The sequence below is a fragment of the Hemitrygon akajei genome, chromosome 6 (assembly GCF_048418815.1).
Source record: "Hemitrygon akajei chromosome 6, sHemAka1.3, whole genome shotgun sequence".
Classification (NCBI taxonomy): domain Eukaryota; kingdom Metazoa; phylum Chordata; class Chondrichthyes; order Myliobatiformes; family Dasyatidae; genus Hemitrygon; species Hemitrygon akajei.
In genome coordinates, this window is record NC_133129.1 from 29,298,199 (window position 1) to 29,321,306 (window position 23,108).

The window sequence follows — 23,108 nt, forward strand, 5'->3', positions numbered from 1 at the left end:
TTCCAGAGAACTAATTTTCTCCCTTGCAATCCTTTTGCTCTCAACCTATCTGTAGAATCCCTTGGGCTTCTCCTTTTCCTGCTAGGGAACCATATGCCTTCTCTTAGCCCTCTTGAGTTAGTGTTCTCTTCCATTTTTATACTCCATAATTATCTCATTTGTTCCTACCTACCAATACCTGCTATGCATTTGCTTTTTTTATTTAACCAGGGCCTTGATATCTTTTGAAAACCAAGGTTTCCTAAACCTGTTGTTCTTACCCTTTATTCTGACAGACACGTACAAGCTTTGTATCTCAAAATTTTACTATTAAAAGCCTCCCACTTAGCAAGTACACCTTTGCCAGAAAACAGCATGTCCCTATCCACATTTGTCAGATCCTTTTTGATACCATTAAAATTGGCCTGTTTCCAATTTAGAATCTTAACCCTCAGACTAGACTTATCCTTTCCCATATCGATTTTGAAATTAAGGGCATTGTGATCATTGGATGCAAAGTGTTCACCTGCACAAACTACTGTCACCTGCTCATTCCCTAATAGGAAATCTAGGATCACACTCTTTCTAGTTGGAACTTCTATGTACTTACTAAGGAAACTTCCCTGAATACACTTGACAAACTCCAGTTGCAGTAATCAGAAACAGTTGAAAGCAAAAGTTAAATATTCAATCATAATGTAATTTTTTTTTCTTTTCAAATACGGTATATGGAATTGTCATTAACTAAAAGGTATAAAAGTGCAAGCTAGGCCTTTTTCTTTGGGGTGAAGCAAGACGAGAGGTGCCTTGACAGAGGTGTACAAGATAATAAGAGGAATAGATTGGGTGGATAGCTAGAGGCTTTTTCTCCCAGAGTGGAAATGGCTAATATGACAGGGCATAGTTTTAAAGTGACTGGAGGAAATTACAGGGGCGAGGGATGTCAGGGGTAAGCATTCTACACAGATTGGAATGCCCTCGCAGGGCTAGTGATAGAGGGAGATACATTAGGGGCATTTAATAAGCTCTTAGATAGGCACTTGAATGATAGAAAAATGGAAAGCTATGTAGGAGGGAAGAGTTAGATTGATCTTAGAGTAGGTTAAAAGTTTGGCAATATCATACAATTATACATGGAAATCAGAAATGATAAATCAAAATAGTCAGATTTACTTCCTTAGTTTGGAATAGACCTGGGAATTGTGCTGAGTCTAGGAATAGCCTGGGAGGTCCATTACAGATGCATCTGACCCCTGGCTTGATCTAAACATCTGTGCACCAGTGCACGAGCAAAGATGTTGGAGCACACTCTTTCCAGAAACCAGCCTGTCCCAGTCCACACTTGCCAGATCCATTTTGATACCATCAAAATTGGCCTGTCTCCAGTTTACAGACTAGACCTAAACTTTTCCATATTTACTTTGATACCAATGACATTATGATCACTAGATGCAGTAGATAATAATGATCTGTGATAGTGTATCAGTGTGCAGCTCAATCATAGTTCTCTAAAGAACCACCAGTAGTCCAATAAAAGCAAAATTCAGTTTTATAATTTATTTTAGATTAATCTTAAGGATGTATATAGTATATATACTTGGATAATAAATGTACTTTGAACTTTGAAAAAAGTGAAGTATTCCTGCTGGAGTCACAAAAGAACACTGGCACTTGCTCTGAGAAACCCCGGCAGGCCCTCAGCATAATCCGGGCCCATATGTTACAACTGGAGTAATACATACAAACTGCTGGAGGAACTCAGCAGGCCAGGTAGCATCTATGAAAAAAAATAAACAGACAATGTTTCGGGCTGAGCCCCTTCATTGGGAATAGAAAGGATGGGGGAGGAAGCCAGAATAGGAAGGTGGGAGGAGGGGAAAGAGCACAAGCTAGAAGGTGGTAGGTGACTCCAGGCGAGGGGAAACATAGTTGAGTGGAGGAGGGTGGATGAAGTGAGAAGCTGGGAGGTGATAGGTCGAAAAGGCAAAAGGCTGAAGAGGAAGAATAGGAGAGGAGAATGGGAAAGAGGAGGGGCATCGGGGGAGGTGATAGGCAGGTGAGGAGAAGAAAAGAGGTTAAGAGGAGAGCCATATGGGGAACGATAAAAGAGCAAAGGGGAGGGGGAACATTACTGGAATCGATGCTCATACCATCATGATGAAGGCTACACATACAGAGTAGGAGGGTTTGCTCCTCCAACCTGAGAGTGGCCTCATCGTGTCAGTAGAGCAGGCCATGGACCAACATACCAAAATGGGAGTGGGGATTGGAATTAAAATGGTTGGCCACCAGGAAATCCTGCTTGTGGACGGAGCAAATGTGTTCTACATTACAACTGGAATAGAGTACACATATGTACTGTCCATATACTTTTCTGGTCCAGACATCTAGATTCACTCTGATCTTAGAATGCCCTAACAGAGTAGCCCTGTTCCCCTGGCCCACCAGCCCTACCAGCCCTACAACAGAATATCTCATTGCAACCACATTGCCATTTGCGTGGCCTTGCTGTGTGCAAGTTAGCTGCGGGTTTCTTGAAACAGTAGCCACAATTCATTGGACATCACGCCTCCTAGGAGATTATGGAACTGTGGAAGGTGCTCTCAAACGTTTCTTGTCTTCACAAATAGGTAGACAAATAACAGGTGTGAATTGGAGGATTGATGGAGCAACCTCTTTGAACAGTATTTTTCCATATTATTAAAAAATACAAACTTAAAATTAAAAAAAGTTTTTTTTTTCTTTTTATAAAGAGTGCAGACTAACCAAGACCACCAACAATATGATCTCTGGTAGTTGGTATTGTGGTACTCACAGAGTTCACCTGGCTGTATTTCAATCTTTCATTCCAGTTATCAAATGTGCAATCAATAAATATTTATGCCACAGAAGGGATATGAAATTGCTATTTTTCTTGTAGTTTATCTTTCTTACGTTTGTTTGTATTTTTATATAATCACATATATAATATAATGTACATGTGATTGTTCAGAGTTTCTCAAAGTTTACAGTCACCATTGTATTTTCCTGGGGTCTCTTTGGTTTCAGTAGGAAGTGTCACATTACTTGAATTTGGCTGTTAACTGTCATAAATTCAATTGAATTTACTGTTATCAATAGTCTGCTATAAGAAGACCACACTTAGTTTACTTCGTCTCTTTCCCTGCCTGTCTCTTCCCCTACTCTTTTCCCTCTGTTCTTTCTCTTTCCCCGGTCTCTTTCTTCATTCTCCCTCCTCATGATTCTGCTCCCTTCATCTTTTTTGTTCTTGTAACATGATCGTAAGCAACAAGTGTAATGCCTCATTCTTAACTTCCAAAGAACCTTGGATTGAGGCTACTTTTCCCACACCAATCTAATGCCAGATTAATGGAGTCTTTTCCAAATGCATATTTTTCTCTGGGACCACAGCCACAGACAGTTTATAGAACTATAAAATCAATGAACAATTAACAATTCCCGGCCTAAAAGAACTAAATTGATGGAGGTCTTCCCTCAATTAATCCCATATGGCCCATTCTCTCACTCTTTCCTTGTACTGTTGCAAATTGCTCAGAATCAAAAATTTACAAATGCTCTTTGGGGAAACAATCCACTGAATCAGAATCATATTGATTATCACTGACATATATTGTGAAATGCGTTGTTTTGTGGCAGCAGAACAGAGATAAAAACCTATAAATTACAATAAAAATCACATAAAATGAAACAAATAGTGTAAAAAGAGAGCCAATTAGTGAGGTTGTGTTCATGGGTCATTCAGTAAACTGATGGCGGAGAGAAAGAAGTTGTTCTTAAAATGATGAGTGTGGGTCTTTAGGCTCCTGTACCTAAGGTAGGAATAAGAAGAGGGCATACTCTAGATGGTGTAGGTCCTTAATAATGGATGCTGCCTTCTTAAGGTACCGACTTTTGAAGATGTCCTTGATGGTGAGAAGACTTGTGCCTGTGATGGAGCTGGCTGGGGCAACAACCCTCTGCAGCATTTTTTGATCCTGTGCATTGGAGCTTCCAGACCAGGTAATGCAACCATTGAGAATGATCTCCATGGTGCATCTGCTGAAATTTGACAGAGTCTTTGGTGACACACAATGGCATTACAAAAAAGGGTTGGGAATCCCTGGTATAGATAGTTTTGCCAAACACACAGCACAAGAGCATTGTGCATTGTAGTTCATCTCTACTTTGCTGCTGTCTAAGACTGAAGCTAAGAAATACAGACAGTGCATCCAGAGCTGCTGCTATACCAAGTGTCTGACAATCCTGGTCAAGGATGGATATCCATTCCACAGATAGCTTCTAATGAGTATTTCATCTAAACGGCCTGCTTTTGCTCAAATGGAGGCAGCTCTAAGCCTCAAGTATCTTAAGGGGCAGATGATGTCACTGGTTTTGATCTGGCAAACCCAGCAAGTTATGGCCAAACCTCCATCCCATCACTTACTCTCCCTACTTAAGTCAAGGCCTCAGGGGCAACTCACCAGCCACAGGGATAGACAAAGATCAGCCAGTGCCCTAGCATTAAACTGCTGGTAGTTGAATAACCAGGCAAGGTTATTGAAAGGATATCTCTGTTTAATCTAGATTGGGAGACAGTGGGCCATGATAAGCAGTTGGACGAGGCCTTGCTCAGATAATTGTGAGTATTTGGAGTTCATATCTCAGTTCATTCTTCCACTCAAAGCAGAGACCGATAGCTCTTAATGGGTTTGAGGGACATGAGGAATAGGTGAGAATATAGTCAATGGAAGAATATTCACATTGGTATAAGAAAGTGCTAATCCTTTGACATAAAATACTGTGCAAAAGTCTGAGACATGTATATATAGGTAGAGTGTCTAGGAATTTTGCATGGTGCTGTATTTGTCAATGCAGAGTGGAGAGTGTTTGTAGATCTTGCAGAAGCAAAGGATGTTGGAAATGGTGTGGGTGGAGTGTCCTGGGAGGGGTGTGGGATTAGTCAATCATGTGGCAGCATCTCAATGCATAGAAGCATATGAACATGGTTCAAGAGGTTCAGTTGCTGCTCAGACCAAACATCAGAATGGGGAAGATATGTCATCTAAGCGACTTTGACTGTGGAATGATTCTTAGTGCCAGAAGTTGAATACCTCAGAAATTCTTGATCTCCTAGGATTTTCATGCACAATTGTCTTTAGAGCTTGCAAAGAAAAGTGTGAAAAACAACAACTATCCATTGGATAGTTGTTCTATGGGCGAAAACACCTCATTAATGAGACAGGTGTGAGGAGAATGGCCAGACTGGTTCAAGTTGAAAGGAAGTTGACAATAACACAAATAACCATGTGTTACAATAGTGGTGTGCCAAAGAGCATCTCTGAACATGCAGCACATCAAACCTGGAAATAAATGGGCTACAGCAACAGAAGACCATGAACATACACTCAGTGTCCACTTTATTAGGTGCAGGAGATATTTAAAAGTGGCCACTGATTGTATTCCTATCCTTGTTCTCTAATGGATGAGTACAAAAAGTAAAAATGGCTACTCACATCGCACTCACACATTATAAGTAAGCATTATATAGGCACCATTGCCAAGAAAACACACCAGAGCCTCTACTTCCTTTGAGAGCTAAAGAAATTCTGTAAGTAAAAAGCGTCCTATCCAGGTGCATGGCAGCTCGGAATGGCAACTGCTCTTCCTGAGACTGCAAGACAGTCATGGAAACAGCTCCGCACATCACAGAAACCAATTTCCTCCTCCATGGACTCTGTCTACATTCTCACTGCCTTGGTAAAGCAGCCAACAATATCAAAGACCTTACCAATCTGGACATTCTCTCTTCTCCTGCCCTCCTTTAGTCAGAGAGTGGTGAATCTGTGGAATTCTTTTCCACAGGCAGCTGTGGAGGCAAAGTCTTTATGTATATTTAAGGCAGAGGTTGATAGATTCCTGACTGGTCAGGGCATGAAGGGATATGGGGAGAAGGCAGGAGATTAGGGCTGAGAGAAAAATTGGATCAGTCATGATGAAATGGCTCGATGGGCCCAATGGCCTAATTTTGCTCCTATATCTTATGGTTTTGTGGTCTCCCCCACACCCCACCAGGCAGAAGGTACAAAACTCTGAAAGGTCATGCCACCAAACCCAAGGCCAGCTTATGTTCTGCTGTTAAATGGACCCTTTGTACGCTAGGTAGATTCTTGACTTCACAGTCTATCTCATCATGTCCTTCCACCTTATTGTCCGCCTGCTCTGCACTTTCTATGCAACTGGAACACTTTATTCTGTCAATTCTTTTCTCTCGATGTACCAATGTGTTGAAATGATCTGTATGGAAGGCATGAAAATCAAAGAATTTCATTGTACTTCATTACATGATGTCATAATAATCCGATTATCAATTATTTCCCTGAAGCAAAAGGGTTTTTGAATAAATGCAGGAGCATCATTTCAATCAATGGAGGTAGAGAAATGGGTCAACAGTGTCTCATTAATTCAATAATTCACAATTGGAGGAATTCTGCATTAAAAATGTATTAATATTCAACGAGGTTTGCATACTTTTTCAGTGCCAGACCATGACGAGACAAACACTCTTGAATAAAAAAAATCTCCAGTGTACAATCTAAATAAATCATTATCTAATCTCAAGAGAGCAATGCTTATGATTCACTACACCTAACTTGCAGAAAGTAAATTTTCCCCTTGCACTTATGCCCTTGCAGATCCTGTGTTGAATCGCTGATCAAGTCACTGTTTCATGGCCAACATCTTGTTTGTACTGGCAGCTTGGAAATTGGTTCAGAACTTTAAACCCACTGAAATTCTACCACCCTTGCCAATATAAACTCCACATATTCGGCACTGTGAATGGATGTGAGTATAAAGTAAGCTAACTAAAGGTATATTGGGTTTCTGTGCCAAACCTGAAGAAGCATAAGACCAGAAGACATTGGAGCAGAATTAGTAAGGCGTCAAAGGTTACGGAGAGAAGGAAGGAGAATGGGATTAAGAGGGATAATAAATTAGTCATGATGGAATGGCAGAATGATGGAATTAGGCCATCTGACCCATCAAGCCTTCTCTGCCATTCCACCATGGCTGATTATTATCCCTCTCAACCCCATTCTCCCGCCTTCTCTCCGTAGCCTATGACGGCCTAACTAATCAAGAACATACCAACCTCTACGTTAAATATACTCAATAACTTGGCTTCCACAGCGATCCACAGATTCGCCACCCTCTGGCTAAAGAAATTCCTCCTCATCTCTGTTTTAAATGGATGTCCCGCTATTCTGAGGCTGTGCCCTCTGGTCCTTGTCTCACCCACTCAAGTAAATATCTTCTCCACCTCCACTTTATCTGGGCCTTTCAATATTCAATAGGCTTCATTGAGATCCCCTTTATTCTACTAAATTCCATTGAGTACAGACCCAGGGCTATCAAACACCCCTCATACTGTAAGTTAACCATTTCATTTCTGGAAGTATTCTCGTGAACCTTCTCTGGACCCTCTCCAATGTGGTACTTGAAGTACAGTTTGACCAATGCCTTATAGAGCCTCAGTATTACATCCTTTACATACAGCACTGATTTGTTTCAACTGCAGAAATGCTCTGATGACTCAGCGATAGTTGGATGTACAACGGGAGGATACAAGGCCCTGTTGGAAGACTTCAAGTGGTGCAAGCTGAATCATCAGCAGCTCAACACCATTAAGACAATTTTAAGAAGAATTTTAAAGAAGACTAAGCCCGCATTGCTCGCTGTTACTATTGATGGTGAGGACATGGATGTGTTGAGAAGTACCTAGGGGTGCGCCTGTGTGATAGATTTGAGTGGAGCATCAACACAGAGGCTATGTACAAGGATGCCAGACCTCTACTTCCTGAGGAGACTGAGGTGCTTTGGAGTATGCAGGCCTCTCCTTCACATGTTCTACCAGTCTGTTGTTGCCAGTACAATCTTCTATGTGGTGGTGTCCTGGGGCAATGGCATCAATACAGGTGATGCCAACAGGCTCAGTAAACTGATTGGAAGGTAACACGAGTGAATCTTCAGATGCTGGAAATAAATAAAAAAAGAATACAAAATGCTGGCAGAACTCAGCAGGCCAGACAGCATCTATGGGAGGAGGTAGTGGCGACGTTTCGGGCCGAAACCCTTCATCAGGAGTGAAGTAACAAGGGATGGTTGAGGGGGGGATAAGAAGTGGGGGGAGGGATTGATGCACCATCAATAACTCACGCCGAGACTTAGGTAGTGAGATATCGGCTTTTATTGACTGAAGAACAACACTACATCCTGGGGAAAATGAGGGAGAGCAGCAGGCCACAGTCGCCTTTATACAGGGGTCTGTGGGAGGAGCCACAGGGGTAGTCAGCAGGGTCTTGGGAGGAGCCACAGGAGCAGTCAGACAGGTATATCTAGTTCACCACAGGGATGAAGTAGAGAGCTGGGAAGTGATAGGCTGAATAGGGGGAAGTGATAGGGGGAAAGTGGAAAATTATGGGAAATAAAAGAGAAAGAAAGGTAGGGCTGGGGGGAGATTATAGTGAGGGGGGAAAAGAGAGAGAAAGAGAACCAGACTAAAATTATAGATAGGGATGGGGTAAGGGGTCTACACCTCTATTCCTTCTACCAAAATGCACGACCATACATTTCCCTACATTATATTCCATGTGCCATTTCTTTGTCCATTCTCCCAATCTGTATAAACCCTTATACTTCCTCACCACTACCTGCCCCTTCACCTGTCTTCAAATTGTCTGTAAATTTAACCACAAAGACATCAATTCTATCATCAAAATTATTGACATACTGCATGAAAAGAAGTGGTCCCAACACGAACCCCTGTGGAACACCATTAGCCACCGGCAGCCAACCAGAAAAGGCTCCCTTTAATCCCATTCTTTGCCTCCTGCTAGTGAGCCAATCTATGCCAGCACCTTTCCTGTAATACCATGGGCTCTTACCTTGTTAAGCAGACTCATGAGTGGCACTTTGTCAAAGGCCTTCTGAAAATCCAAGTTAAAATATCCACTGGCTCTCCTTTGTCTATCCCGCCTGTTATTTCCTCAAAGAATTTCAACTGATTTGTCTTTAACAAAACCATGCTGACTTTGTCTGATGTTATCTTGTGCTTCCAAGTACCCTGAAACCTCATCCTTAATAATGGACTCCAACTTCTTCCCAACCACTGAAGTCAGGCTATCTGCCCTATAATTCTCTTTCTTCAACCTTTATCCCCTCTTAAAAAGTGGAGAGACATTTGCAATTTCCTAGTCCTCTGGATCCTTCCAGAATGTTGTGATTCTTGAAAGATCATTACTAATAACTCCACAAATTCTTTCAAAACCCTAGAGTATAGTCAATCTGATCTAGGTGACTTATCTACCTTTAGCACAAGAAATTCTGCAGATGCTGGAAATTCAAAGCAACACACACAAAGTACTGCAGGAACTCAGCAGGTCAGCCAGCTTCCATGGGAATGAACAAACTGTCAACATTTCAGTCTGAGACCCTTCTTCAGGACTGGAAAGGAAGGGGAAAAACGCCAAAATAAAAAGCTGGGGGGGGGGGAGAGAAAGAAGGATAGCTGGAAGGTGATAGGTGAAGCTAAGCAGGTGGAAAAGGTAAAGGGCTGGAGAGGAAGGAATCTGAGAGGAGAGTGGACCAAAGGAGAGGCACAATGGGGTGGTGATTAGCAGGTGAGAAGAGGTAAGAGGCAAGAGTGGGGAATAGAAGAAGAAGGGAAGGGGAGGGAAAAAAATCTTACCGGAAGAAGAAATTAATGTTCATTACATCAGGTTGGAGGCTACCCAGATGGAATATAAGCCGGTTCTCCTCCACCCTGAGGGCAGCCTCATTGTTGCACAAGAGGAGACAAGGACTGACATGTCGAATGTGAAGGGGAATCAGAATTAAAATGTTTGGCCACCAGGACCTACCGTTTTAGGCAGATGGAGCAGAGGTGCTTGACAAATTACTCCCCCAATTTACGACAGGCCTCACCAATTTAGAGGAGGCTGCATTAGGAGTACCAGATACAATAGACAACCCCAAGAGAGTGTTGCCTCACCTGGAAGAACTGTTTGGGACCTTGAATGGAGGTGAGGGAGGAGCTGAATGGTCACATGCAGCACTTTGGCCACTTGCAAGGATAAGGGCTGGGATGGAGATTAGCGGGGAGGGGTGAATGGAAAAGAGGATCACAGAGGGAGCAATCCCTGTGGAGGGGGAGGTAAAGATATATTTGGTGGTAGGATCCCTTTGGAGATGGTGGAAGTTGTGGAGAGTGATGTGTTGGATACGGAAGCTCATGGGGTGGTAGGTAAGGACAGGAGGAATCACTGTCAAGGTGGTGGGAGGATGGGGTAAATGCAGATTGATAGGAAATGCAGCAGATGTGAGTGAAGGCAGCATCCATGGTGGAGGAAGGGAAACCTCACTCTGTGAAGAAGGAGGAAATGTCTGATGTCCTGGAAAGAAAAGCCTCATCCGGGGAACAGATGCAGCTGAGATGAAGGAACAAAGAAAAGGGAACAGCATTTTTATAGGAGACAGAGAGGGAAGTGTTATAGTCAAGTTAGCTGTGGGAATCGGTAGGTTTATAAAAGATCTCAGTCGACACTTTGTCTCAAGAGAAGGAGAAACAGAGATTCAGAAAGTGGAGGGAGGTGTCAGAAATTATCTACATTTAGACCTTTCAGCTTCCCAAGCACCCTTTTCTTTTTTAATAGCAACTACACTCACTTGTGCCCCTTGTTACTCACAAATTTCTGGCAGAATGCTAGTGTTTTTCACAGTGAAGACTGATGCAAAATACATATTAAGTTTGTCTGCCATTTCTTTGTCCCCCATTACCGCCTGTCCACTGTTATTTCCCAATGGTCTGATATCCGCTGTATTTATCTGAAAAAAATGTTATGATTTCCTCTTTTATATTATTGGCTGACTTTCCTTCATATTCCATCGTTTCTCTCATTATGACTTTTATGTCTGTTGATTTTCAAAAGTTTCACAGTCCTTAAATTTCCCTTTTTTTTTTGCCATACTATATGCCCTCTCTTTTTCCTTTTTGAGGCTCAGCAGGTTGCGCAATGACATCAGCGCCAGACTCCGGAACGGAGGTTCCCAGGTTCGAATCCTGTCAGGCCGTTCCCGAGTATGCTTCCAGTCGGGCCGTTCCCGAGTATGCTTTCCATCTGTGCCGGGTTGAGTGTTGAGCTCGCAACTCAACTTCGTAAAATACAGAAAAATACTACAAAATGTATGCGTGAGGAGTGGTGTGCCACACAGTCTTTCGTCCTGCACCTTGTAAGGCATGAAAATGCCCGACGCTGGCCTCTCAGGCCTGAGACTACGTCATCATCATCATCATTTTTCATTTATGCTGTCTTTGACTTCCCTTGTCAGCCATGTTTACCTCATTCATCCCTTAAGATATGTATTCATCTTTGGGATGTATCTTTTCTGCACCTTTCTGAATTACTGTTCTGCCATTCTCTCTGCTAATGTCTCTTTCCAATCAACTTTGGCTAGCTGCTCTCTCATGCTTCTGCAATTCACTTTTCTCAACTGTAAAACTAATACATCTGACATTTTTTCTCCCTCCCAAACTGCAAGGTGAATTCTATCATATTTTGATCACTGCCTTCTAATGGCTCCTCTACCTTAAGCGCCTTAATCAAATCTGGTTCATTATGCAACACCCAATCCAGAATTACCTTTCTCCTAGTGGGCTCAACCACAAGTGCTCAAAAAAGCCATCTGAGAGTCATTTTACAAATTCCTTCTCTTGTTATCCAGCACTAACATGCTTATTTTCCCAACCTATCTGCTTACTGAAATCCCCATGACTGTCGTAACATTGCCCTTTTTACATGCCTTTTCTATCTCCCATTTCAACTTATATCCTATATCCTGGCTATTGCACATATACCTGTATTAAATTCCCTCTTGGGTCTTTTCATTCTTGCAGTTTCTTAACACCATACACAAGGATTCTACACCTTCTGATTCTATATCATCTTTTTCTAAGGATTTGATTTTACTTTCAACCAACAGAGCCAACCCACTCCTTTTGCCTAACTGTTCTTTCAATACAATGCGTATCCTTGGATGTTAAGCTCCCAGCTGTGATCTTCTTTCAGCCACGGCTCAGTGTTGCCCACAACGTCATGTTTGCCAATCTCTAACTCCACCACAAGATCATCTATCTTATTCTGTATACCGTGTGCATTCAAATATAACACCTTCAGTCCTGTATTCAACACATTTTTAAATTTTGCTCCACTGTTATGCTTGATCTCATCCTATTGACTGTAATTTTGCCTTATCATCTGCCTGTCCTTTCTCACAGTCCCATTACACACTGCATCTACTAGTAAATCAGCTGTCCCATCCTCAGCCCTATCACTTTGTTTCCAATCACCCTGCCAAATTAGTTTAAATCCTCTAGCAAACATACCTGCAACAATATTGAGCAAACACAAGGAAATCTGCAGATGTTGGAAATTCGAACAGCACACACAAAATGCTGCTGGAACCTGACCAAGGGTCTCGGCCCGAAACGTGGACAGTGCTTCTCCCTATAGATGCTGCCTGGCCTGCTATGTTCCACCAGCATTTTGTGTGTGCTGCAATTTTATTGGTTCTCTTTGGATTCAGAAATAACCCATACTTTCTGTACATGTCATACCTTTCCCAGAAGAGATTCCAGTGATTCAGAAATCTGAAATCCTGCCCCTTTCACCACTTCCTCAGCCACTCATTCATCTGTGCCATCATGCTGCAAAATGCTTTCTTCACCACCTAATCTTACCTGTCTGCCACTTTCAGAAACTACTTGCATCACTGGGTCTCTCCATTCTATAACACTCCTCAGGGCCTATCATTTACTGTGCACAATCTGCCGTGGGTTGTCTTACCAAAATGAAAAATCTTGCAATTTTCTGAATTAAATGTCATCTGTAATTTTTTTTTGACTACTGGCCCAGTCGATCAAACTCCTTTTGTAGTCTTAGATAACCTTCACTATCCACTAATTTTAGTGTTGTCTACAAGCATTCTATATATTCTATCGTAAGAAGTTATACATTCTTACTATACCACCAGCATTCTCATCCATATTGTTAATATCAATGATGGAAAACAGCAGACCCAGTACCAATCCTTGCGGCACATCACTGGTCACTGACCTTGCATTTGAAAATGTAGTAAGATATGCAAAGATTAAAAGATTAAAGATTAACTTTATCTGTCACATGTACATTGAAATGTACAGTAAAATGTGTTGTTTGCGTCAGTGACCAACATCATCTGAGGATTATGCTGAGGCCAGCCCACAAGTGTCACCTGCTTTCAGCGCCAACACAGCATGCCGAAACTTTCCTAACTCGCCTTTGGAATGTGCAAAGAGACTGGAGCATCCAGAGGAAACCCATATGCTCATGAGAAGAGCATACAAATGTAGGAGTGAGGTGGCGGGAAATTCCTTTAGGTTTAAAGACACAAAAGGCATCAAGGCATTATGAGGAGAGAAAGCAGGGATGTGACTGTGGAGTGATAAAAACATACAGCATGGCATTAGGCCCTTTGCAGTGGCCAATTAAACTACCAAGCTGCACAAGTTGGGAATGTAGGAGGAGACTAAAGAACGCAGAGGAAGCCCACGTGGAGTTGGTGGCTTCTATTTTCCTCATGTTCCAAACACCTTTTGCTTGTGCTAAGTCAACAATCCTGGCAATGGCTTCATCAAAATGTAAACATGGGCTGTTCTCTTATCTTGGTTTGATATGTAATCGAATAAAGAAGTCAAAACACTTTGCTGTTATAGATGCATTATCAAGGTTGCCTTTGAAAATTCAGACATGGTCAATTAAGATACGATACGTAAGAGATTATATTCCATATAAATAGATGAAGATAGATGAGAAGACATAACAAGAAACTGTCCTAAAATAAGTACCATAAAACTTTAAAAAACAAACTGAAATCAGACAAATACTCAAATGTGAGCATGAAACTGTACATAGAGGTCATTAAAGTTAAAGCATCATAGAGGATGGAAAATAGATTGTTCTATAAAATCCATACCTAAAATTAACCATCTATTTAAATTAGCCTCATTAATCCCATTTCATTCTCCTCACAGTCCTGGCAACTTCGCCCAGAATCTAACAGTAATGTACAGTACACACCAGTGGAAATTTACAGTGGATAATTAAGCTACCAACTTGCACATCAACTTGCACGGGGTTTAAAAAGAGGCCCACTTTTAGGAGCGGGCAGTGTCGGTGCGGGCAGCGGAGCGGGAGTCAGGAGTGCTCGAGGTCGACAGACGACTGGAGATCGGAGGATCGGAGGATCAGCCGTTCTAGGTAGGCCGAGCCCGTCAGACCTACCTGGACAGTACCTGAGGAGGAAGGTAAAACTGCGCAGGCGCGGGTGACGTCGGTGGCGAGCGCAGGGTTTAAAAAGAGGCCCACTTTCAGGAGCTGGCAGCGGAGTGCGCGGGAGTAGAGTGCTGGGCTTTGGCTCAGCGGGCTTCGGTGCAAGGGGACTTTGGTTAGAGGAAATCAGTGAGCCTGAGTACGTGCTTGCTGAGGTAAAAAAAGGTAAGGTCGGTAGGTTCTTTTTTCATTTATTCTGACTAATCTGGGATCAAGTAATGGGGGAGACAGTTAGAGCAGTGGTGTGCTCCGTATGCAGTATGTGGGAGGTCAGGGTCAACACAGTTGTCCCTGATGACCACACCTGCAAAAGGTGCATCCAGCTGCAGCTCCTATCAGACCGAGTTAGGGAATTGGAGCAGGAGCTGGATGAACTACGGATCATTCGGGAGGCAGAGGCAGAGATAGATAAGAGTTATCGGGAGGTAGTCACACCGAAAAGACAGGAGGTAGGCAAATGGGTGACAGTCAAGAGAGGCAGGGGAAGCAGACAGAGAGAGCAGAGCACCCCTGTGGTCGTTCCCATCAACAATAAATATACCGTTTTGGATACTGTTGGTGGGGATGACCTACCAGGAACAAGTTGCAGTGGTCCTGTCTCTGGCACTGAGGTTGGACCCTCGACTAGGAAGGGGAGGAGGGAAGAGAAGAGAGCAGTAGTGATAGGGGATTCTATAGTCAGGGGGGCAGATAGGAGATTTTGTGGGGAAGATCGGGAGTCTCGGATGGTATGTTGCCTCCCTGGTGCCGGGGTCCGGGACATCTCAGATCGGGTGCAGGTTATTCTCGAGAGGGAGGGCAAGAACCCAGATGTTGTGGTCCATGTAGGGACCAATGACGTGGGTAGGATGAGTGAGGGGGTCCTGCGTAGGGAGTTCAGGGAGTTAGGTGCGAAGCTGAAGGGCAGGACCTCCAGGATAGCAATCTCAGGGTTGCTACCTGTGCCACGTGCGAGTGAGGCAAGGAACAGAAGGATTATACAGATTAATACGTGGCTGAGAGGATGGTGCAGGAGGGAGGGCTTCAGGTTTTTAGATAATTGGGCTTTGTTCTAGGGAAGGTGGGATCTGTTCCGACGGGACGGTTTACATCTGAACTGGAGCGGTACTAACATTCTTGCAGGAAAGTTTGCTAGTGCCTCTCGGGAGGGTTTAAACTAAATTTGCAGGGGGCAGGGATCCAGAATGTGAGAGAGGATAGCGAGATGAAGAATAAAGGACAGGTGGGGACTACACGGTTCCAGAATATTAGGTGTGTAGTAGAGGAAGGTGGGGCGGAACAAGTGATAAGGAGGACACAAGTACAAAGGGATGGTCTGAGGAACGTGGAGTTAAATGTGCAGAAAGAATAAGTAAATTTAGGAAGGACAACAAAATTCAAGGGGCGTATAGCCCGATGGGAGTTCAGGGAGCTGGGTTAAGCACAATAGGCAGCGATTTAAACAGAGAGAGGAGAAATGGGCTAAAAATTCTATATCTGAATGCACGAAGTGTCAGAAATAAGGCGGATGAGCTTGAAGCTCAGGGGCGAATGGGTAACTATGATGTTGTTGGGATAACGGAGACATGGCTGCAGGGAGATCAGACCTGGGAAATGAATGTACAAGGGTAGACGTGCTATCGTAGGGACAGAAATGTGGGCAGAGGGGGTGGGGTGGCCCTGTTGGTGAGGAATGAGATTCAGTCCTTTGCAAGGGGGGACATAGGATCAGGAGAAGTAGAGTCTGTGTGGATAGAACTGAGGAACAGTAAGTGCAAAAAGACCCTAATGGGTGTTGTCTACAGGCCACCAAACAGTAGCATGGATATTGGGTGCAAGTTGAATAGGGAGTTAACATTGGCATGTGGCAAAGGTAATGTCACAGTAGTTATGGGGGATTTTAACATGCAGGTGAATTGGGAGAATCAGGTTGGTGCTGGACCCCGGGATAGGGAGTTTGTAGAGTGCCTACGGGATGCACTCTTGGAACAGCTTGTACGAGAGCCGACCAGGGACAAGGCTATTCTGGATTTAGTCTTGTGTAATGAACAGGATTTGATAAGCGATCTTGAAGTAAAGGAGCCATTAGGAGGTAGTGACCATAATATGATAAGTTTTTATCTGCAATTTGAGAAGGATAAGGGCAGATCGGAGGTGTCATTGTTGCAGTTGAACAGGGGAGACTATGGAGCCATAAGGGAGGAGTTGGCCAAAGTTAAATGGACGGATATCCTAGCAGAAAAGACAGTGGAACAGCAATGGCAGGTATTCTTGGGAATAATGCACAAGGTACAAAATCAGTTCATCCCCCAGAGAAGGAAGTATTCAAAGGGGGGAAAGGGGCCACAGTGGTTGACACAGGAAGTCAGAGATTGCATAGCATTAAAAAAAAGGAAGTATGACAGAGCTAAGATGAGTGGGAGGACAGATGATTAGGAAATTTTTAAGGAATAACAGAATTTAACTAAAAAGGCAATACGGGGAGAAAAAATGAGGTACAAACGCAAGCTAGCCAGGAATATAAAGGAGGATAGCAAAAGCTTTTTTAGGTATGTGAAGAGAAAGAAGACAGTTAAGAACAATGTTGGGCCCTTGAAGAATGAATTGGGTGAAATTGTTATGGGAAACAGAGAAATGGCAGAAGAATTTAATAAGTACTTTAGATCTGTCTTCACTAGGGAAAACACAAGCAATCTCCCAGATCTATGGATGGGCCAAGGACATAGGGTAACAGAGGAAATGAAACAGATTGACATTAGGAAGGAAACGGTGATGAGTAAACTGATGGGACTGAAGGCTGACAAATGCCCAGGTCCAGATGGTCTGCATCCTAGGATACTAAAGGAGGTGGCCCTGGAAATTGCGGATGCATTGGTAATCATTTTCCAATGTTCCTTAGATTCAGGATCAGTTCCTGAGGATTGGAGAATGGCTAATGTTATCCCACTTTTTAAGAAAGGAAGGAGGGAGAAAACAGAGAACTATCGTCCTGTCAGCCTAACATCAGTAGTGGGGAAGATGCTAGAGTCCATTCTTAAAGATGAATTAGTGGCATATCTAGATAGCAGTGATAGGATTGGGCCAAGCCAGCATGGATTTACCAAGGGCAAATCATGCTTGACTAATCTATTGGAGTTTTTCAAGGATGTAACCAGGAAGTTAGACGGGGGAGATCCAGTGGATGTAGTGTACCTCGATTTTCAGAAGGCATTTGATAAGGTCCCACATAGGAGATTGGTGGGTAAAATCAGAGCTCATGACATTGGGGGGAAGATATTGACATGGATAGAAAACTGGTTGGCAGATAGAAAGCAAAGGGTAATGGTGAATGGGTGTTTCTCGGAATGGCAGGTGGTGACTAGTGGGGTGCCACAGGGCTCAGTATTGGGACCACAGCTGTTTTCGATTTACATCAACGATTTAGATGAAGGCATTGAGAATAACATCAGCAAATTTGTTGATGATACTAAGCTGGGTGGCAGTGTGACATGTGATGAGGATGTTAGGAGAATTCAGGGTGACTTGGATAGGCTGAGAGAGTGGGCAGATACTTGGCAGATGACGTTTAATGTGAATAAGTGTGAGGTTATCCACTTTGGGAGTAAGAACAGGAAGGCAGATTATTATCTGAACGGTATAGAGTTGGGTAAGGGAGAAATACAAAGAGATCTAGGAGTCCTTGTTCATCAGTTACTGAAGTTGAATGAGCAAGTGCAGCAGGCAGTGAAGAAGGCTAATGGAATGTTGGCCTTTATTACAAAAGGAATTGAGTACAAGAGCAAGGAAATCCTTTTGCATTTGTACAGGGCCCTGGTGAGACCACACCTGGAGTATTGTGTACAGTTTTGGTCTCCAGGGTTAAGGAAGGACATCCTGGCTATAGAGGAAGTGCAGTGTAGATTCACGAGGTTAATTCCTGGGATGTCCGGAATGTCTTACGCAGAGAGGTTAGAGAGACTGGGCTTGTACACGCTGGAATTGAGGAGATTGAGAGGGGATCTGATTGCAACATATAAGATTATTAAGGGATTGGACAAGTTAGAGGCAGGAAATATGTTCCAGATGCTGGGAGAGTCCAGTACCAGAGGGCATGGTTTGAGAATAAGGGGTAGGTCATTTAGGACAGAGTTAAGGAAAAACTTCTTCTCCCAGAGAGTTGTGGGGGTCTGGAATGCACTGCTTCGGAAGGCAGTGGAGGCCAATTCTCTGGATGCTTTCAAGAAGGAGCTAGATAGGTATCTTATGGATAGGGGAATCAAGGGATATGGGGACAAGGCAGGAACCGGGTATTGATAATAGATGATCAGCCATGATCTCAGAATGGCGGTGCAGGCTCGAAGGGCCGAATGGTCTACTTCTGCGTCTATTGTCTATTGTCTTTTGCAATAGGCCAAAGTCAATATGGCTTCCTTAAGGGGAAACTTTGCCTGACAAATCTGTTGGAATTCTTTGAGGAAATAACAGACAGAATAGAAAGGAAAGTCAGTGGATGTTGTTTCCTTGAATTTTCAGAAGCCCTTTGACAAGGCGCCACACTTGGCACTGCTGAACAAGCCCATGGTAATGCAGGAAAGATACTAGCATAGATGGAAGATTGGCTGATTGGCAAGAGGCAAAGGTTGGGAATAAAAGGGGCCCTTTTTGGTTGGTTGCTAGTGAATAGTGGTGTTCCACAGGAATCTGTGTTGAGACCACTTCATTTTATGTTAAATGTCAATGATTTGGATGATGGAATTGTATAATTTGCGGCTAAATTTGCAGATGATACAAATATAGGTGGAGGAACAGGTACTGTTCAGGAAGCAGGGAGCATGCTGAAGGACTTAGGCAGGTAGGAAGAATGGGCAAAAAAGTGGCAGTTGGAATATATCGTAGCAAAGCGAGGTGTATGGTCGTATACTTTGTTGGAAAGAATAAAGGTGTAGACTATTTTCTAAATGGGGTGAAAATTCAAAAATCAGAAGTGAAAAGGGACATGGGAGTCCTTGTGCAGGACTCCCTAAAGGTTAACTTGCAGGTTGAGTCATTGGTAAGGAAGGCAAATGCTAAGTTAGCATTCTTTTCAAGAGAATTAGAATATAATAGGTTTCAGTAGGTACATTTAATGTCAGAGAAATGATACAATATACATTCTGAAATTCTTTATCTTCACAAATATCCATGAAAACAGAGGACTGTCCCAAAGAATGAATGACAGTTAAATGTTAGAACCCCAAAGTCCCCCCCACCACGCACAAGGAGCAGCAAAGCAACGACCCCCCCCATCCCCCGCCACCAGCAAACCAAAAACTAGTATGTAATACAGAGGCTTTATATATCATTGATTAGACTGCACTTGGAGTACTGTGAGCAGTTTTTGGCCACTTACTTAAGAAAAGATATGCTGGCATTGGAGAGAGTCCAGAGGAAGTTCACGAGAATGATTCTAAGAATGAAAGGATTCGCCTGTGAGGAGTGTTTGTTAGCTCTGGGCCTGTACTCACTGAAGTTTAGAAGAATAAGTGGAGATCTTATTGAAATCTATTGAATGTTTAAAAAACCTAGATAGAGTGGCTATGGAGAGGATGTTTCCTACAGTGGGAGAGTCCAGGACCAGAGGGCACAGCCTCAAAATAAGGGCTCTTCCATTTAGAACAGAGATGAGGAGGAATTTTTTTAGCCAGCGGGTGCTGAATCTGTGGAATTCATTGCCACAGATGGCTGTGGATACCAAGTCATTGGTATATTTAAAGCACAGTTTGATAGCTCTTGATTAATCACGTCGTCAGTGGTTACGGAGAGAAGGAAGGAGAATGGGAATAAGTGGGATAATGCATCTGCCATGATGGAATGCAGCAGTCTCTATGGGCCAAGTGGCCTTATGGCCTTTCCTTGGGAAGTGAGAGAAAGCTAAAACATCCAGTGGAAGCCCATGCTGTCACAAGGGGGAACATGTAAACTCAACACAAGCAGCAGTGAAATTCAGAACTGAACCCCTTTGTCGGTGAAACACGATTGTGTTCAAAGGGACACCACCTAAAATGCTGGAAGAACTCAGCAGGCCAGGCAGCATCTAAGGAAAAGAGTAAATAGTTGATGTTTCAGGCCAAGACCCTTCATCACAATTTTTTTCCATTGATGCTGCCTGGTCTGCTGAGTTCCTCCAGCACTTTGTGTGTGCTACTGGGATTTCCAGTATCTGCAGATTTTCTCTTGTTTGTATTCAAAGGGCTTTTTGTTTAACTAAGCTTAGAAGAAATTCACACTGCATATTTAGGTTTCATAAGCAGGAAGACCATTCCCAGAATGCTAATTGGCTGGGAAATGAAAAAAAACCCTCCATGACCTTATAATTTTATCAATCTGTGACAATCACAACTAGCAGCAACAACCTGCATTTAAGCCCTTCCAGACTAAAGGGGGTTCAGATCTACTTGAAAATACTGGAAGTCAGAAATAAAAACAAAACAAACAGAAAATTGCTGGAAGCACTCAATAGATCAGGCACCATCTGTTTCTTGTTTCACTAAGTACCTGAAAACTTTGCCCATGTATTTGTGAATATAACTGTAAGAAAGTGGATGTTATAAAATTACTGAAAGGCACTTTAAAACTACTGGCATTTCATTCCAAAGCCTAACTGCCCACTAAAGAAAAGTTCACCTTCAGAGGTATGACTTACTTTTTAGAATCTCAGGGTTGTAAAAAGTTGCTGCAAATGACACAGGCTCCTCTGCTACTGTGCCGAGACCAGACTCCCTGTATTGTGGCCACCCTTTCATTGACTGGCATTTCAGCATTTTCCAGTGCTCAGGGTAAAATATCGTCATGAGTTCATCCACACTGGATACGGAACGTAACTTCTGCTCCAGCTCACTGCTCATATGACCCTGGTGAGGAAAACAGAGATCGTCAGTTAAGCAGACAACAATCTGGGGCACCCATACCTAAAGAGAGAGAGAAACTGGGTCACCCTACTTACGCGATTCAAGTACTTGACCAATTCAGACACCAAAGTGTGGCTTTGAATGATTTGTAACTGATCCGCCCTGAATTATTGAAAGAGTCTTTGGATCACTTGGGGATGTTCATGTAAAAAAAATCTACTCATAAACTTCATAATACACAAGAGTTAAATTGCACACTTCTACAAAGAACGTCAGAGAGAGGTAGGGGTTTGGATTAACGACCCAGACAATGTGATTTAATTTCCACCCAGGCCAGCAGAGAATTCAAACTATTTAAAGAACCTATGTACTGAGAGTTATTGTTAATACTGGAATTTATTAACCTACTGGTGTTTGAGTGCTTTCTAACCTAAGAACACCTCCGCTCCTTTATTAATAAAAATAGGTACTGCTCTTCACCTTATATTCATGTTGTGTCTTTTTTTTTCTTGAAGTACTATTTGCTTCTGCAGGTCTAATCATGCATATTTTATGGATGTGTTTTAAAATATTATTTTACAAGCAGTTATCTGACATAATAAGCTACTTTTCTTTTGTCATGAAAAGTTATAGTCATAGAGTCATAGAACACTATGGTAAAGATACAGGCCCTTCAGCCCATCTAGTCCATGCTAAAACTATTATGCTGCCTAGAATTGCACCTGAACTGTATTCTGCCATATCCCTTCCCATCCTATCCAAATTCCTCTTAAATTTTGAAATCGAACCAGCATCCAGCACTTCCACTGGCAGCTCGAGTCACACTCTCACCACTTTCTGAATGAAGAAGTTCCCCCTCATGTGGCCCTTAAACATTTCACCTTTTACCCTTAACCCATGATCTCTAGTTCTAGGCACCCCCAACCTTAGTGGGGAAAAAACTGCTTGTATTTACCCTGTCCCCTTCATTATTTTGTGTAGCTCTATTAAACCTCCTCTCAATCTCCTACGCTCTAAGGAATAAAGACCTAACCTATTCAACCTTCCCCTATAAATCAGGTGCTCATATCCCAGCAACATCCTTGTAAGTTTTCTCTGTCATCTTTCATTTTCATTGAAATATTTCCTGTAGGCAGGTGACCAGAACTCTTCACAATACTCCAAATTAGGCCTCACAAATGTCTTATAAATATTCAGCACAGCATCCCAGCTCTTGTACTCAATATTTTGATTTATGAAGCCCAACTTTTTAAAAGCTCTCTTTGCAACCCTATCTACCTGTGACGCCTCTTTCAAGGAATTATGGATCTGTATTCCAAGTTACTGATTTTAACACACCGTTATAAATAAATTGAATACTATATTTCAAGTGTTAATCAAACACTATTGACTTCCATTCATCCTTACATCATCAGGAGTAGGAAGATTATTGGAGAAAATCTTAAGGGCTAGGGTTTATGTATACTTGACAAGGTAGGGGCCAATAAGGGATTATCAACATTGCTTTCTTCAGGGGAAATCCTACCTCACTAATTTGAATGAATTTTTAGAACAGGTAACTTAGAAGACAGGGAGAAAGACATTGTAACTATGGACTTCTGTCAAACATATGTCAAGGTCTTGCACAACTGGCTATTTCAGAAGATTAAGGTGTCTGGGATTCACGGCAAGCTGGCTAGTTGGATCCAAGAACAGCTTTGTGATAGGAGGGACAGAGTAGTGTTTCTAACTGGAAATCTGAGACTAATGATGTATGGCTGCAACCCTTTACTATATCCAATACACATCAATGACTTGAATCAGAATCAGAATCAGCTTTAATATCACCGGCGTATGTCATGATGTTATGAAATTTGTTAAC

General features: G+C 42.7%; 1 protein-coding gene across 2 annotated transcripts in view; it reads right to left on the bottom strand.

Moving 5' to 3' along the window:
- Nucleotides 1–23,108, bottom strand: part of vegfc (vascular endothelial growth factor c) — a 207,785-nt gene that overhangs the window by 70,632 nt on the left and 114,045 nt on the right. The window contains exons 1-2 of one of the 2 annotated variants that reach the window (XM_073048044.1): nucleotides 21,343–21,466; nucleotides 21,043–21,250 (exon numbers count right to left, since the gene is read on the bottom strand). In XM_073048044.1, coding sequence (XP_072904145.1) covers nucleotides 21,043–21,244 — 202 coding nt within the window. In that variant the 5' untranslated portion in view covers nucleotides 21,245–21,250; nucleotides 21,343–21,466. Of the gene's footprint in view, nucleotides 1–21,042; nucleotides 21,251–21,342; nucleotides 21,467–23,108 lie in introns of those variants that run through there. The other variant, XM_073048043.1, reaches the window with a different exon arrangement.